Consider the following 17612-nt stretch of genomic DNA (forward strand, 5'->3'; position numbering starts at 1 on the left):
TTTGTGCTGCATGTACAATTTATGAATATGCTTTACAAATGTGCTATTTTCATAATAAAAAATACAGTTTTGTATTGATTTAGAGATAATTGCCTCAGTCCTCAATCATCCCTATCAAAAGTAGATCTATTCCATGTTCATAACTGGTCCGAAGAGTGTCCAGGATCACTCAAAATGACATGGTAGAGTCTTCCCAAGAGATTGTCATGGCATCGCTGGACATGTCTTGGAGAGGTACAGTAGCTGTCCATGTTAGGAGGGTTTGTACGCTTTCTAAGAGTCCACCAAACCTGAGCATGTCAAAGCACTACTGTGCAGTGGAGACCATCTGTGGAGGAATGTAGGAGTTGATGTCCGTTGGTGAAGGTGAGAGGAGGTGAGATTGATGACTGTCGGTCGATTGAGAAGCTGGATACAGCTCCAGGCTCCCAGAAGACACTGCAAATCAGAAAACAGGTCAGGACATTGACCATATCTGTCACTGTACTAGTAGTGATCTAGTACCATGTACAGTAGATCTGAAGTAGGGCTGTCATGATTATGACATTTTACATGACGATTAATTGTCACTCAAATAATTGCGATTCACGATTTAATAGTTTTTGTCGTTGACAACATTTCTGTTTGGCTTGTTGTAGGCTTTGACGTTGCACATGGCAGTTATGACACATAACCTAAATATACAAAGAGATGAAGGACATGTTTGACAACTTTACACCTTAAAAAGAACATTGATGAAATAGCCGATCTACAAGCTCACAACGTGTCGCATTGCGACGCGTTGTGAGCTTTTAAATCTGCTATTTCCACTATTGTTTTAATGTTTGAACATATATAAACATTTTTCAACATGTAAACGATTGACGATTATCACAAAATAATTGTGATTGATTAGACGAGTATGTAATACTTGTGACAGCCCTACTCTGAAGGTGTGCTTCTGCAGGCTTTCTACCTGGTGCAGGTGTGGAGGGCTGCATATGAAGAGAGTCTTCCTGGAGGGGTGGGTCTGTCTGTTCCTCTGAATCTGATGTCAGAATCTATTGCAGACAAAAGTAATGGGTGACAATATGCCAGACACATGTATTTATTTTCAATTAGTTTATTTTCAATTCAAGTTGTGATGAAATACTTAATCACACATACTGTACATACAGTCAACATATTAACCTATGATGAACATGTTTTAGTGTGTGCATCATACTAGTCCTGTGATAGTAATCTACAGATAATGGCAACGATTTCATCAAGTACATTATAATGTACTTAACTTGAGCAACTATAAAATTTAGATTGAGACACTGGAATTAAAGGACAACTTTATTTTTTTACAACAAGGGTTCATATTTTAGATTGTAATTAAAGAATATAAAAGATGAGTGTTAAGATTATTTCATTTCTTTCTTTCTATTGTTTTAGAGATTCTTATTTCAGTGGTGGCTAAATATGTCATTTTACACAGAATAAGCCCATTCCCAAGATACAACGCAACCTTTCATGGTTGGATGTGACTTATGGGGGCTAGAAGTGTTACTGTAAATAGCAATAAAGAAACTGCTGGCTTATTGTGTCTAAAAAGACATATTTAGCCACTTGTACGCATGCCCCCATGCGTATGCATGCCCCACATTTTAGCACGGTAAACGCGATAAAACAATAGAACGAAGCAAATGAAAACATTTTAACACTCACTTTTTCTTTTCTCTATTCTAATCTAAAATATGAACCTTTGTTGTAAAAAAACAAAGTTGTCCTTTAAGTAATTGATCAGATACTGGTAATTTTGCTCTTAGGGCCATTTCTGTTTTATTATGAAACCAAGGTCAGAGAGGAGGGAGATAAATGTGAGATATAATGGAGGAGCATGTTGTCCCCAACCAGCTGAGCTACCAGGCACCCCAGTCATTTTGCTCTTACGTCATATACTGTACTTGAAGGTGTAGGCGAGTACAAGAGCAAAATGGCCTATGAGTGAATTTGGTCAAATTGTTCCATCTTTATGTAATTCCTTAACCCCTCCCTTCCCCTCCTAAAGACACACCACTCCCCAGTACCTGTCTGACTGCAGCCAGGCTGGTCAATGTTCCAATGCTGCTGCTATCAGCGATGACCATGGCTTGAGACAGTAGGCTAGATGAATGGTATTGTGGTATTTCAGACTTCAAGTTGCTGTACACTGCAATAAGGAACACATGAAGTTCATCTCATCGATTTGTCTTTTACGTCCTTGATATGTTCATTACTTTTCACCATCATAGCCTGATGCATAACTTTTCTGGAGTATTTTCTTCTTCTTTGTATACATGTATTTCTTTCAGTGTGAAGTGTCTTGAGATGACCATGTTATGAAATGCACTTTAAAATGCACCAGATTTAAATCAATATTTCTCTTGTTGCCACTACAGCCCTTACTGTGACATGGAAGTTGTGCCATGGTTGCCATGAATGGACTGTGGCCCATGTGACCCGAGAGCTGCTGTGTTAGTGATGGCTGGGATGCGGTGTGAAGCTGCTGCTGGAATGAGATTGGCTGGAGAGTGGTAAAACTGCCCCCCACATTGTTAATGACTGTCTGAGATTGAGTGGAGGTCAGACCTGTGGACAAAGAAAAAAAAATATATATAGGCAAATACGTTACGTTATATTCATAATTCATAGCATCATTATTACTTGCGTATGTATATGTCAGTGTCTGTGTTTGTGTTTGTTTAAGCCCGTAGCCCAATCAGGGACCAGCATTTCTGATACCGTCATCATTAACAGCCACTGAGGGACCAGCATTCCTGGTGATGCCGGTGGTGAGCGCACCTCATGGTGCGCAAGTAGCAAGTAGGCATCTCGACAGAGTGCAGTTCTATTATTGTTATTATTGTTTTGCATTTAGCTGACACTTATGCAGAATTACTTTAAGGGGCCTTTTCCACCAGCAAAGAACCGGTTCGGGTTCTTTTTCCCGCCTATGGGATGGCAACTTTCTTGGAACCTTGGTTCGTTCTTGCGAACTGGCCACGAACCAACTTTTACGGTTCGGAAACCAACTCGGTTCTCGGTGGAAAAGCTCACCTCTGGTTCATCCCATAGGCAGGAGAAAGAACCCGAACCGGTTCTTTGCCGGTGGAAAAGGCCCCTGAGTGCAGTAGGAGGCACTTCACAATTAATAGAAAAAGAATAAACTGATACATGAACAATTGTGTTTTAGTGCTTACATTGCACAACAGTATAAACGGTAAACAGAATTGAAGCTTGACACATTTTATCATGATATCATGGTCTGAAAAATCCCAATCAGATATTATTCTCCAATGATTCAGCCCTGCCTTCCAGCTGTTGGCTGTTCTTCCTAAACACATCCCTTTGTTGTCCCTGTCTCACATGTCATGACATTTGTATTACACTACAAGGAAAGCCTGAGGGCAGATGTATTTTTCTTTGTGCGTAGGTAACGTTACCTTACCTATAAGAAGGGAGGATTCTCCCAGACTCATGACACTGGGCAGGGAGGCCATGATGAGGCCATGGGGAGGGGCAGGCGACGCAGACAGACTGCGCAGTGATGTCAGCGTGCTGACTGGAGGTAGGGGGCCTCCACCGGATACCTGGGACTAAAGCATGACAAAGAAAAGAATGAGCAATGATTAGGGATGGGACGATAAGCGATATTATCGTTTATCGTGATAAGAAACACTCACGATAATTGTATCATGGCGATTTAATGTATCCACCGTCATGCACTGGGTTCAATTCACCTTTTATTTGCTGAGCTGCATATCCGGTACCATTTACTGTAAACCCTCTATGATTGGTAAAAAGGTACTTATATACATTATTTTCTTTCACTCTCTATCAAATGTCTTTGCCAAAAAATTGCCGATCTACAAGCTCACAACGTGTCGCAAAGCGATGCACTGTGAGCTTGTAGATCGGCAATTTTTTGGCAATTGTTCCGCCCCAGGATAATGGATTTTGATTATCGCAATAATATCGTAGATTTCTTTTGCCACAATAATCAGGATATGACATTTTCATATTGTCCCATCCCTAGTCTACTCTATTATGCTGCTAATGCTAATCTATGAAAAGTATTTCACAGCCCTATTACCATTCTTTACCTACAGTAAGCGCAACTATGGTTAATCGGCACCATTTGGTTTCCCATTTCTTTAAGCAGATTTACAAGCTGACAACACATTGAGTTGCACTATTTAAAATATCGGTCAAAACATTGACAATCGGTGGTGTAATCGGGACTGGTATCGGACCCAAAGACCTGGCATTGGTCGTGCTTTAATTATTCTGAGAGACCATGATGTGTTCTCACTGCTTTAGAATGTTGTATCTCCAGTAGTGTGTGACTGGGCTCCAGGTGGGCAGGACTGGCCACGAGGCGTCCTCCTAAACCTCTGTCCTCACTGCCACCTCTGACTGAGACAGACAGATTGTCACAATGCATTTGATGACTGTACTTCATACCTGAGGAACAAAAAGCAAGAATAATTATTATTTTAACTCAGATTTAAGCAAATGGACCCATTTGGTTACATTTATGGATCCATTTGGTTACATTTGTGCACTCTCCAAATTATAAATTAACACATTTTACTGCCAAGGAATTTTTTTACATTTTGAAGGTTACTTACTTTGCACAGGACTTGGTGAGAGAGTGTGGAGAGAGATACTTGTTGATTGGCTGGGTGTATAAGGCGTGTCAAGAGCGATTTTGTGTCTGAAGGCCTCCTCCTTACGACGGTTGGCGAACCAGTTATACACTCGGACCTCTGTGACCAGGTTAGAACCCAGACCAGCGAGCTGGGATGGAGACACCCCCCTCTGGATGCACTCTGCTCTGTTAGAGGAAAGCACATTCAATACATTATAGAGTGAATTGAAAGTTACCAGTTTTTCGTAGGAGATGGAAAAAGTTGGCCTGAGGTAAACCATCCTGGCTGTGTGAATTCACATTTAACATGTGTCTTTGCAAATCGGACTGGCCTCAAGCTCTGGATAGGGGTTTTGCAGAAACCAAAATATGGAAGAGAATATGTCTCACCTGTTGCACTCGTCAACCAATCCCTCTCTCTCCTCTTTGCTGGGGTTCTTCTGACGTTCGTAGGCATGGAAGAGGATCTGCTGGGATGCGGGTCCCCATTTGAACCGGTTTCTCCGTCCCTTCTTGGTTTCATCAACTTGGTCCTCCATAGATGTAAGGCCGTGTCTGGCGTTGGTGAATTCTGGACGGGACAGTCAGTGAGTAAACGTTAAATGTCAGTAAACGTTAAATGTCAGGATGCTGGTGTCAAAGATTTAAACACGGTTGAAGAACTGACTGTATAAGGCTGATTCACTATAATGGGAGTGACTTCTCTTTAGTATAATAAACATGTACTGTACAGTGTGTTAAAGCTGCAACCTGTAACTTTAATGTGCTATCAGGGATTCAAACCCAGGTCCCCCGCTCAAGTGTTGACATTTTTACCTCTGATCCCATAGACCACACATGCTTGCTCGGGGAGATATTTAATTTTGACCTTTCAGGCAGTACCACTTGTCAGCCAGTAGTGGTCCTACCAGACCACAAGATCTACATTTCTCGATACAAGAGCAGGGAGACCAAATACAGCCACTGCAGTTGTCTGTTATAACTTATATTGTATTAACATACCCTACCATACATTCCCAAAATAGGGATGCTAGGTTAATGTCATGTTAATTCTGATATCAAACAAAATATCAAGCATATCATGTCTACATTTCCCAAAAGGAAATGAATATAGCCTATTTATTTAACAGGGATGAAACATATCCCAACTGGCCCTACAAATGAATGACCAGGGGCTATATCGAAAGCAGAGGCATGGAGATCCACCCACCCTCATCATCCCCCATCAAATGTAACTCTGGAAATAATATTGTGATGTGCAACTATTAGTTATTCTGAAATGAGATCATGTTTCTACAAGGGTCAGCAGCTCCCCAGCTTGCTGGATACTCACGCTGGCTAATCTCACATTTCTTCTTGATGTACCAGCTGTACAGAGAAGCTCTTTTCTGGTTCTTCATGGGCGTGCCCTTGTTGAGGTGCTGGGAGAGGTGGGACTGGTTCAGTCCTGTGGACTCTACCACCTCCCTCTGGGGGAGGTTGTGTTGCTGCATGTAACTCTTGACCAGTTTCGCAACACGCCATGGGTCCTCCCTATTGTAGATAGACATAGTCAGGTAAACAATTATCTTTTGTGTGTCAGTTATATATATCGTCGTTGTCGGGTGGAAACCTTGTATCTCCAAGTTTCAAATGTGTCCGTTCTTTCGCAAAGTAAAGCCCTGCTTCATCGTACAAGGCCGCTTGTAAGGCCACAACGCCTCGCGGTGCGAGGCGTTGTGTGCTTGTAGATCGGCTGTTCTCACTAGTTTAAGTCATTTTTAAAATGATAAATGCAAAACGAACGGTTTTGGACATACAGGGTTTTCACCCGACAACGACGATATATATATATTTGTGATTTCTCAAATGTTGAGCGATTTGTCTCCTTTCAAGTTTCAAGGTTTCTTTATCGTTGTCTTGTGTACGGATACATGAGAGTTAAGTTATTTTGTTACAGTTCCTCAGACATTGCAGCGGCAATAATAGTATTCTTTTGTTGTTTGATAGCTTTCATTTTATTTTATGACTCTATTGCTTTGATTTATATGATTCAAATTCATCACCATTATTCTTAATTTTCATGAATTCTTGATATAATAGGCCCTCTGTCTACCGTTAATTCCGAAAAATAATTGTGAAAACTATTATCATTGTAATATCACTATATTTGTATAGCTATGAATCATAGTGCTTGCGGTACGGATAAAACGTAATTGTTGCTGTGGAGGAAGTACACAGTAAAATGTTCAGTGTTAGTTTAACGATGAGAGTGTAAAAACGGACCCATAAGGATCCACTGTTACACTCATGGTTAAATGAACACTGGGGATTAGAGCAGAGAGAGGCTTATTGACAGAGACAGATAAGAGAGAGAGAATACAACAGGTCAAAGTCCAGCACGCTCAGATCCCTGCAGAGTGAAATACAACCCTTCTGTCAGCTTTATGAAGCCTAATTTAACATGTTTAAACTGTCAGGCAGGTATAAACTAAATACACAACATCTAAATCCAGAGAGTGTTTAACTCAACCAGACAAAATACAAATTTGAAATCTTGGAGAAATGTAGGAGATTGAGTTTTGTTTGTCAAAGAACTCATTTTCTCTACTTATTTTTTTCATTTCCTGGTTAATGATTCAATCCTCTTTAAATGCGACAAAGCTTTTACGGTAATACTCTTGTATCGATACATATTACCTTCCTTATATAAGAAATACAGTATGTGTATGTTAGAAAAAGAAACTTCGCTTTGAGTAAACACTGTCTCACATGTCCAGCCCCTGCTCCATTAATCTTAACCCAAGCATGTAGCTTCTTATTAAGAAATGGCCATGGAATAATGATGGGGTGGGGTAATTAGTAACTAGGAAAGGAGGTACCCTCCTTTAAATTCACCTCAGAGGCCAGGAGAGATCGCAGAATGAGAGACAGAGAGCGAGAGAAGGAGGGAGGAGGAGCACGAGACAGGGGGGGCAACAATTTTGAGGAATAAAGCATAGAAAATGATGACATCAGGTAAATTAACGGTCGTTTCCAAATCTCCGGTGTATGTTTGATGCTGTGAGAAGTAAAATGGTACAGGTAGAAGTGTGTGAATGAAGTCAGAGGGGTGATGGCTATCTTGCCTTTTTACAAATCGTAAAAAATTATGTTTGCCTGAAAATGTCCACCTGTTATTGGGAGCACAAAATTCCACAGCTTTAACAGAACGCCGACACGATTATTGCACTGCTACAAAAGCGTTTTCCAGAAGCGGGTGACCGTATGGAATGGGATCTACGTACTGCAGTAGCTGGTCCACCTCAGCCCTCTGTCTGGCTGCCTCCTCTGGCGGAAGCTGCTCCAGTTCACGGAATATTGGGGGTGGAAAATCCATTTCTCCTTCCTCAGAACTCTCTCCATCGCCCTTCTCTGCCTTCTCTGCTCCACTGGCGACCCGCTCTCCCTCCAGCTCGCCCAGGGCTTGCACCAGGACATCCCGGGACAGTCCGGAGTCTAGCAGGGCCCAGACCAGCTGCTCTTGAAGAGCAGACAGCCGGCTGGGCCTGTAGCCTTCCCCGGTCCTCTCCTCTCCCTCCATTACACTGATGTCTTCCTTACTGCTTACCTCCGCACAAACAAAACACACATATGCACACACACACAGACACACTCACACTGCTCTCTTTCATGTGCACTACCATAGATAGACTCCCACCGTACACTTAGGGCATATGGCCCTTTTTTATTGTTATTTGTAATCCCTCTTCAGCTCAAGAGTAAGAGATGGTATGCTTTCATTTTCCCTGTTTGACTTTCCTTGCGATGTGTTCGGAGCCGCCTGGTTTTAGCTCTCCACCTGCTGTTTTGCTTTCAAAGGTCAATTTCTTTTCCCTCTTCACCCCCACCCCTTACATGCGCCCTGTGAACTTTGTTCCCGCTTTCTCAGTGCCTTAACAGTGAACAAAGTGCATCAAAAACAACAAGTGAAATTAAAACAACATGCCAGAGTCATATCTACCAGTTTATCTCTGAAGACAAACATATGTACCAACCACCAGACTGTTTCTTTTTAAAGGGTGGGGTGGTGGACAGGTCTGTTGCACCATCTGTTGTGAAATACATTGTTATTTGTGTCTATTGATTGTGGTTTCACAGTGACACGAGGTGTGGGATATATCAGGGAGGTTTTATTATTTCTGTTTGAATGCAGGACATTCCAATCAAATCTCAACAATACATGAGCAGAGTGTCCAAACATCCAGCTTTACGCCATTGCATAAAGTACTTTGCAACATGGAAGTTGGATTAAAGCAAACATAGTTACTGATACTGGCTGAGATATAAACATGAATACTGATAAAATGATTTCCCCAATGGCACATTCATTGACTGAGTCGATCACATTCATAACCAAGCATGGTGTACAAAAAAGAAGAAGGAAATCAAATCAAATCAACAATATAGGCCAAAGTATAGAAGGCCTATTATAAATGCAGGAAAGTGATTCACAGAGGAAACAAAGTTGTTACCACTAGAGAGTGCTGTTGTATAAACTTGTTGAGCAGCTTTGTTGTTTCTAAAGGATGTGTGCATCTTTTGATTGAACTTATGGAATGCTGAATGCTCCAAGCCTTGTGTGTACACATTATTATGTGTTATAACTGTTTATTACTGTATATTAGTGGGGAATTAGCTGAGAGAGAGATGAAGCAGGGAGCCCTACTATATACAGAACGTATTGTATACAATTGTGTTGCAGATTAAACTTGTTCATAGAGGCGTTGTTTAAATTCATGTTGTTGTTTTTTTTACACATTTCCTTTTCTATTTTGAATTCATCCTAATGTGTATTTTCAGACATTTAACCATTTACACCCTCACCCCTTGGTTTACACCTCTTCGCTGAATGTTTTCACTGAATGTTCCCCCCAGAATACGGATGGTAGTGTTCAACTGGTTAATATAAAAAGGGGGGTGGGGGGGAATTGACAGTCTCCCGGCTAGTAAATCTGGGCGAACCCCCTACGGGTCCCGGACCCCCTGTTGAAGACCAATGGTGTGAAGTAATAGTGTGTTCTTCCTGATGCCCTGTCGTGACTCGTGATGTGTCTGTCCTGGACCCACTGAAACCATTTCCTAGCAACCTTGGTTTACATGACAATAAGAACCAGTAAGACTCCCTAAACAGGAGATAAGCGACCGTCAGGACGAATACACAAACTTTAGAAGGCAATGGTAGGCAATCAGGAGGGAATATGGGAAATGGGACAGATCCATGTTGATGACATGACTTTAGAAATACTGTGTACAGCTTTGCATGATTTTAGGGCAAAATCTGTAGGAGCATTGTCCAAAAATGTGTTTTGCAAGAATCTGCCTCTTGGTGGCACTAGAAGAGGGCCATGTGAGAAATGAGGGGTGGAGGTTGTGGTTCGACAGCCAAGGCGTGTGTGTGCTATAGGATAGGGGCAACGGTGGCAGAGATATGAGGAGGGCAAAAGTGTGACGTGTGAAGTGTGACTGACAGACTGACAGCCGGCGGAGGTTTTGATAGTAACTTGCGACCTGACGGTCGCAATAAACAATGGAATCGTCTCGAGCACTCTGTCTGCATGCCTGCAGATGTTTTATCCTCCATACAGATGAGACTGCTGAGTAAAATCCTGTATTATTGTAACTCTGGGGCTGTAGGAAAATGACCTATTAATTGGGGTCTATCTTTGCACACATTTTAAAAAATCAAACCTCCGTTCGAAGTGGAGCGGTGAATTTGAGCAGCTGTACCCTATGTGAGTGAGTGAGTGTAAACTGTGCCTGTGAGTGAGTGGTGAGTGTGCCTGGCCTGCACAAAACAGCGCCCCTCCTTTAACTAGTGTTTTGTGTGTGGCCACTCAAGGTATTGCCAGACTACGGACACGGCCAGCCAGCCACCCACCCAGCCACCCAGAGACATACCCACAGACATACCTGTTCATTGGGAGCGCTTTCACCGCTCCAAAAAAATGATGATTTGGTTTGGAGACTGGGTTGTGATTTTCCTGTGCATCTGTCAACCTGTTGACATTCTTCCCTGCGGTACCAAATATCTAACTGGAAGCTATCTTCTATTATAGTGCATTTAACACAAGACCAATTACCTGTACTAGCAAGATGTCATTTAAAGGCTCACTGACCTTTTCCACTATATGTGAACACAGGTAATGTAAAACTATGAACATGCTTGAACCCATTATGAATTGCTCTTATGGAAAGCATTAGGCTGGGTAATGGCTATATATAGTATAGTTACTGTAATCCTACAGTACCTGTTTTTTTTTCCCATTGTGCTGAAAACGCAGTATTTTCCCCACTGCAATTTCAAGATTATCTCCTAAAGACTCGCTTTGTGTCTATTCTCCGTGGTCTGTGACAAAAGAGAGTTGGTGGGGACGATAAGTTGTACGACTGGAAATGAAAGAGGGCAGCATGAATGGAGGAAAGCCTTTGAGACTTTACATGTCCCTCTCTCTCTATCTCTATCTCCCTCTCTCTGTCTCTATCTCCCTCTCTCTCTCTCTCTCTCTCCCTCTCTCTCAGGGACGTGCAGAGAATGTTAGAGAGGCAGGGGCTGACATTTCTAAAAGGGCCTCTTGGTGAAAATATTGAAAATAGCAGACCTCCAAGCTCACAACGCGTCGCAACGCGACGCGTTGTGAGCTTGGAGGTCGGCTATTTTCGGTACTCGATACCACACTAAACTAAGCATAATCAAGTCAATACTGGAGATGAGGCGTACAGCTTGGATTTCTACACAGAGAGAGCAATTCTTTCAACATAAGATGCTGCATTCAAGTTCAGGAGAGTTTGGACAAGGCAATTCTCTTGAATGCTTTCTTCCGGTATGGCATATGGAAAGAGGGCATTTGCATTTCTTTCACCATAGCGAAAACTGCATTCGTGGTCTGGAGAGGGCTCTTTTTACAGACGGGGTAAAAGGGCAGGGGCTCAAGCCCCCTTTGATGTCTATGTGTGCACGTGCCTGCTCTCTCTAGAACCGGCTCCCATTCTCTCTCTTGGTCACTTGCTCTCATTTTCTCTTTCTCTCTCATTCTCTCTGTCTCTCTCTCTCTCGCTCTATGGATCACCTTGTCCCATTCTCAGGTTCAGCCTATCACCACCTTTTTGTGTGTGGAGCTCTTGTTACCCACCCTACCCTTGGGAAGATGGCATTGTACTGTATTTGGAAGGGAAACAGTGCTCCCTCTATCTCCCTGAGACATACCACTGACCTGTAATTAAGTCCCATTGTACTATTCAGGAGACAATCCCCACCAAGAGGGCCAGGGGGCAGTGTATGGATTTTAAACTGTGTGTTCACTGTTCACACACTGTTCCTGACTAATGCACAACTGTACAAGCTGTGGGGCTGTCATTAGAAAGGGACCACACGTGGGATACAAAAGTAGGCTGCTTGGTTTTTTTTTCCTGTTTTTTTATTCAGGAAAGAATTCAAAAGCTATGTTGATTGGTAATTAGACAGAGCAGAGATTGTTCTCTGCCTGCTGTCTCTCTCCAGCAGTCTCATTAGTGAAAGCATTGGTAGCAGGTCCTCTCTCAGGGGCGTCACAAGGGGGGGGGGGGGGGGGGGGGGGGGGGGGGGGGGACTGAGTTACTAGGGCCCAAGGTGGAGGGGCCTTAATTATTTTATACTTCAGCTATTGAAACATGTCGAAAAGTCGTGAAAATGTGTGCCAAATCTTTGAATATGTCTTTTTTAAGCAAACATTTGTAACTGAAATTTTGCTTCTGGGGGGTTCCTGGAACTAAATATTTTGACATGGGGGTCCGTGGCCAAATACCTATCATTTTGAGGGTCCTTCACAGGAAAAAGTTTGACATAGAAACCACTGACATAGAAACATAGGTTTTTCAAAAAATCTTAGAAGCATTTGAAATTTGAAAAGACTTCTCACGAATTTTTCATAAATAGCAGATATATAAGCGACACTCGGTGCCGCACTGTGAGCTTGTATATCTGCTATTTTTCAATAGCTAAAGTACCTAGGGCCCAGAATTTGGTGTGACACCCCTGGTAGCAGCCTAGCAGGTCCTCTCTCTCTCTCTCTCTCTCTCTCTCTCTCTCTCTCTCTCTCTCTCTCTCTCTCTCTCTCTTCGCCTCAGCCTAGTGTGCACCCCACCGCCCGCTATACCCTCAACCCCGCCATTCAACCCCATTGATCATGCATGCAGAAATTTAACACACCCCTTAATTCCTGTCCAAATAGCCCCTGTCCCACTTTTCGGAGCCTCGTCTGTTCATCTGCTGAGGGAAGAGAGTGTGGCAGGCAAAACACAGCAGGTGTCTGTATGGTGGCTTTGGTCCTTCCACTGTTCTGGTGTTGGCTGGTTGCAGTGTTGGCAATCTGGGGGATATTATTCTGTTTTTACACCCGTTGTATGCCACTCGGATTAGAAACTTTTTAGAAAAGCTGTTGTTTATTTGGAATTTTAAAATGTTATTTCCTGAAGTACAAAGAGTCTCATTCAGATATTCAAATCTGCAAAAGAACAGTGTTTTATATGCTTGGTACTTGTATTATTAGCTTGTTGTGTAATCATATTAATGGTGAACAGCAAAAGAATTATGATAGAAACTGTAAAATACACTGTATAATGTGTTCTCATGGTGGTTTACATAAAAAAAATGTCAGTGTACAGGGGTTCAAAACGCACCAAATTCTGGGCTATATATGGGTACTTTAACTATTGAAAAATAGCAGATATACAAGCTCACAGTGTGGCACTCGGTGCCGCGCTGAGTAGATCTTGTGATCTATTTTTGAAAAATCTTGAAAATTTGTGCAAGTCTAGAAGGATTTGAAATATTCAGAGTCTTTGAATATTTCAAATCCTTCTAAGGGTTTAAAAAAAAAGTTTCTATGTCAGTGGTGCTCAAACTGTTTTGTGTGAAGGACCCCCAAAATGATATGTATTTGGCTGGCACCGAGTGCTGCGCTGTGAGCTTGTAGATCTGCTATTTTTCAAAAGCTAAAGTATAAAATAGTCAAGGCCCCTCCACCTTGGGCCCTAGTAAGTCAGTCCAACTTCCCCCCCCCTTGTGACGCCCCCTGTAATTGTAACACCTGCATGTCAAAAACTGTAGTCCACATTTTTGGACAAAGGTCTGACCGGATCGGAGAGCATTTACAGTATTGTACACCCACTATTAGTCCAAATTGTCATTGTCTTCTCCAAACGACTGGAGCTGCACATTGACCGGCCTTAACATTGGTTAACAGGTCACATGTTGAGAAGGAGATTAGCTAGAGCTGGCTTTGGTACTAATTGAATGCTTAAGACCCATGCAATGTCTGAGTGCAGTACACTAACCTCCTGCAATAATACCACATTACATAAGTTGCCTTTGCGGTATGGAAGTTGAATTAAGACAAAAAATACACCTCATTATAGGCTACTTATTGATGGCTGTGATAGGGCTGTGAACACTAAAGACACATGTCCATTTCTGTGATCAAATAAATAATGGATAACCTACTCTTTATTGTAAATATACTGTATATTTTTTCCACTGTATTTATATGCACTTCTTTTTTTTTGACTATATCTAGGCCTACTGCATAGTAGCCTACTGTGTTCTATCCGTCTGTCATTCAATGTTATATGAGATGCTTAGGTGGTTTCCTGTGTAAATAAGCCAAATGCTTTCTAGGATCTCCTTTTAGTTGACCTTGTACCAGTGAACTGTATGAAACTGTACCTTTTTCTATGCAAACATTTAATAAAGTCTTCAATCAATCAATCAAAACTCTAATCAATTGACTTCTCCCTGACATTACGTATTTATGTTTGTTATTACATTGTTTTCTAATGTAATTAGTAATCAACAAAGGATTATAACTGAATTAAAGGCTAATATGGTATGGATATGGAACAAATGTGTCTACTGTAGCCTGCCAGGACAATAATGAGGGACACATAGCTTAAAAAGCACGACCAGCCGGCTACAGTACAGAAAGCCTAGGGTTTTTAATTGTATTAACAATTGTTTCGTTTGAAAACTATTGATCTAAGTTGATTGATATGCCTAAACTATGAGCTATATTCGTCCATTAGGAAAAGCACAAAACGACCACACCACTTTAGTGAACTTCTCTAGACTTTAGGATGGAGGTGGCCTAAGTAGGATGAGAGGAGGAGGTGGAGTCTCTCTGCATCTAACCCTTTGGCCAAACCCCCCCGCCGCCCCATCATCACTCACTATTCACTACTCGCCGCTGTTTTCCCCGCACGCACGGCACGGCACGGGAAAAAAAGCCGATCGGAACACAACACACGGGCACGGAATGGAGACGGAAGGGAGCCAGAGTAGCCTGTCCTCCGCGGACTCCCCTCACGACCCCTGGTAAAAAAAAAATAACTTTTCTTGCTTTATCTACCCTACCCAACTACTAAGGTACTTCGGATACAGCCCAGAAACAAACCTGGGAGTCGCGAGAAGTCCCTATAGTTACCGAGGACGGGGACAATAGTGATTCTGCAGTCAGGTTGACCCTTTTTTGGTAGCCTACGTTGCTGCATCAGAGGGACTGCACACCTTCGGGTGGTGACCGTTCTTCGATCGCCTCATGTGGACTGAGAAAAATAGAGCCTGCGATAGAATAAATGTTTGAAAACATGGGAATCGTAGCCTGCCCAAAGTTGTTAAGTTTATAAGATGTAGGCTACTACTACTAAAGCGCGGATCGATTCCAAAGGACACAAGTGATTCAAACTGCGGCTCTATGGATAAATGTTAATTCTTTCCCTGTTATCTTGTATTTACAGCAAAATGTTCATAGGTGGACTCAGCTGGCAAACAACACAAGGTAAGGCTTTTTTTTACCCTCTAGATAAAATTCATAACTGTCTGTGACAGTATTTTGCATAGTCACTCACCTTGGCTTGTGCCTTGTGTTAAAAGTTTTGGTCTACTTACTTATTTATTTGCCCCTCTAGTTGTTGTTTCTCCTTCGATTAGTTTTCAATATTCAACCAGTTTCAAATTAAAACTTCTCATTCAGTGCTCACTGCACTCGTAGTGAAAGCAAGAACAGAATAGCCTGATTGATATGACACAACAGCATCTGTTGAAAGCTAAATTCAAATAAAAACGACCTAAGACAAATGAACAATGTAATATGACAGTTATTATACACAGTTGTAGAGTTGCAAGGTGTCTTTCCTATGACAGCTGGTCCTTTTGTCCTTCAACACTGCCATTTTAAAATGTGTTAAGCTGCTAATTTAAACTAAATCAGAATACTACTCTGACAAAAAAAAAAAAACGCTGTAGGCCTACCTAAAAGCTTCCTAACATGCAAATAAGTGAGTGAAATGATTATTCTGTAGTGATAACTTCTGTCTATCTAATTTAATGGCAACAATATATTTACCCTATATATGTTCCATGTCTTGTTTTTCCAGAGGGGTTGAAAGAGTATTTCTGCAAGTATGGCGAGGTGAAGGAGTGCATGGTGATGCGGGATCCAGTTACTAAGCGCTCGAGGTGAGGGAGTAGTGTACCCATCAGGCCTGCTGGCTTCTCAGCCGTGTAACCCAAAGTCTATCTGTCCACCATGATTCCACACTGCTCATATGATATCATATCGTTGTTGCCGGGGTGGAAACCTTGTATGTCCAAAACTGTTCGTGTTGTATTTATCATTTTTTAAATGATTTAAACTAGTGAAAATAGCCGATCTACAAGCACACAGCGTTGTGTGCTTGTAGATCTGCTATTTTCACTAGTTTTTGTGTGACAGTCTTGTGTGATGAAGCAGGGCTTTACTTTACGTAAAAGGCGTACACATTTGAAACTTGGAGATACAAGGTTTCTCCCCGACAGTGCACTATATACTCGTCATCATCACCAACACCACCACCCCAACTCCTGTCGCTGATTCCTTCCTCTCGTGTGTTTTTACAGGGGCTTCGGATTTGTCACTTTTGTTGACCAGGCCGGTGTGGATAAAGTTTTGGCCCAAACCAGGCACGAGCTGGATTCAAAAACAGTGAGTTCTCTGTGTTTATGTCCCACCTCCACCAGTCCCATATAGCTCAATGTCGTTCGCTTCTGGTTCAACAGCAATTTGACGGAATAAGCCATTGCATTAGTGTAAACATTGCAACATTTCCACTATGCCCCCGGACCCCTTATTTCCAAAACACATTATTAGTGTGGTTGCCTAACAGGGCAACACATTTTAGTCCTAAGGACACTTTATAGACTTCTAGGGTAACTGTTTATGGACCTCTAGGGTAACTTTTCCGCTGCCATTGGAAATGGCAGGGATAGGGAATCAATAGGGAATCAATAGGGAATAAATTGCAGTGGGAATCAATAGGGAATCAATTGGTCGAGCTTCACATGACAGTTAGTTTACTGTAGAATATAGTCAGAAACCACACTCACAATTTCAAATTGCATTTTTCTAGTTATTATTTATTTATTATTATTATTTTATTACAGGGGGAATGTCTCTCTTTGGCCCAGCACCACAGCGTGATAGTAGTTTATCCTCTGTGTGTTTTGTGTTGGCCATTTATCAATACAGATGCAAAATAGTCGACAGTGGAGACACACAGGAGAATGCTTCTTCCTTCACTTCACTTCACTTCGCTCTGTGGCCAAACAACAGGACACAAAGTGTTTCGCTTTAGCCTCAGTGTCAATTTCCATAGAAACAAGGGGACCCGTGCAGGGTTGTGCTCGCTACCAATCTTTGATTTGGTTTTTCATTGAAGTGGACTCCAACTTTTCCTCCTGGAGTTTCTGTGAAGTTATTTGTCCCAGGGCTAGACGTGACCCAAAAAAAAATGTTTTTCATGGGAACAATATGAGGACATTTGCAACCCGAAACCGTCAAGATATAAAAGCAGTGAGTCACGCAATAAACCCAATTCCCCGGCATCTTCATGTTGTATTTCAATCAGTATATGTATCCCATGACAA

At 42.0% G+C, this 17612-nt stretch overlaps 2 protein-coding genes across 3 annotated transcripts in view; one reads left to right on the forward strand and one right to left on the reverse strand.

The window, feature by feature from the left end:
• Positions 1 to 9322, reverse strand: hnf1a (HNF1 homeobox a). The gene is made up of 10 exons (XM_080738114.1): positions 7924 to 9322; positions 5991 to 6190; positions 5048 to 5228; positions 4638 to 4843; positions 4319 to 4470; positions 3455 to 3602; positions 2413 to 2595; positions 2055 to 2176; positions 956 to 1040; positions 1 to 438 (listed from the first exon to the last, which is right to left on the reverse strand). Exons 1-10 carry the CDS (start codon positions 8217 to 8219, stop codon positions 308 to 310), a joined length of 1704 nt encoding a protein of 567 aa, XP_080594240.1. The 5' UTR covers positions 8220 to 9322; the 3' UTR covers positions 1 to 307.
• LOC308296273 (RNA-binding protein Musashi homolog 1-like) overlaps positions 1 to 17612 on the forward strand; it is a gene marked incomplete at both ends in the record, with an annotated part of 340664 nt that overhangs the window by 291376 nt on the left and 31676 nt on the right. The window contains 4 exons of one of the 2 annotated variants that reach the window (XM_080739486.1): positions 14955 to 15023; positions 15446 to 15486; positions 16085 to 16166; positions 16587 to 16671. In XM_080739486.1, coding sequence (XP_080595612.1) covers positions 14965 to 15023; positions 15446 to 15486; positions 16085 to 16166; positions 16587 to 16671 — 267 coding nt within the window. Of the gene's footprint in view, positions 1 to 14954; positions 15024 to 15445; positions 15487 to 16084; positions 16167 to 16586; positions 16672 to 17612 lie in introns of those variants that run through there. The other variant, XM_080739485.1, reaches the window with a different exon arrangement.

Source organism: Nannobrachium achirus (genome assembly GCF_963921795.1).
Source record: "Nannobrachium achirus genome assembly, chromosome: 12".
NCBI classification, from domain to species: Eukaryota; Metazoa; Chordata; class Actinopteri; order Myctophiformes; family Myctophidae; genus Nannobrachium; species Nannobrachium achirus.

What these genes read in the sequence shown, in the direction of transcription:
- hnf1a (XM_080738114.1), bottom strand. Translation starts at nt 8,219, where the DNA reads ATGGAGGGAGAGGAGAGGACCGGGGAAGGCTACAGGCCCAGCCGGCTG. An exon ending in AGATACAACATTCTAAAGCA is followed by an intron (nt 3,603 to 4,318) that starts GTGAGAACACAT and finishes GTCATGCTTTAG; the next exon opens with TCCCAGGTATCCGGTGGAGG. An exon ending in GCCTGGCTGCAGTCAGACAG is followed by an intron (nt 1,041 to 2,054) that starts GTACTGGGGAGT and finishes TGTCTGCAATAG; the next exon opens with ATTCTGACATCAGATTCAGA.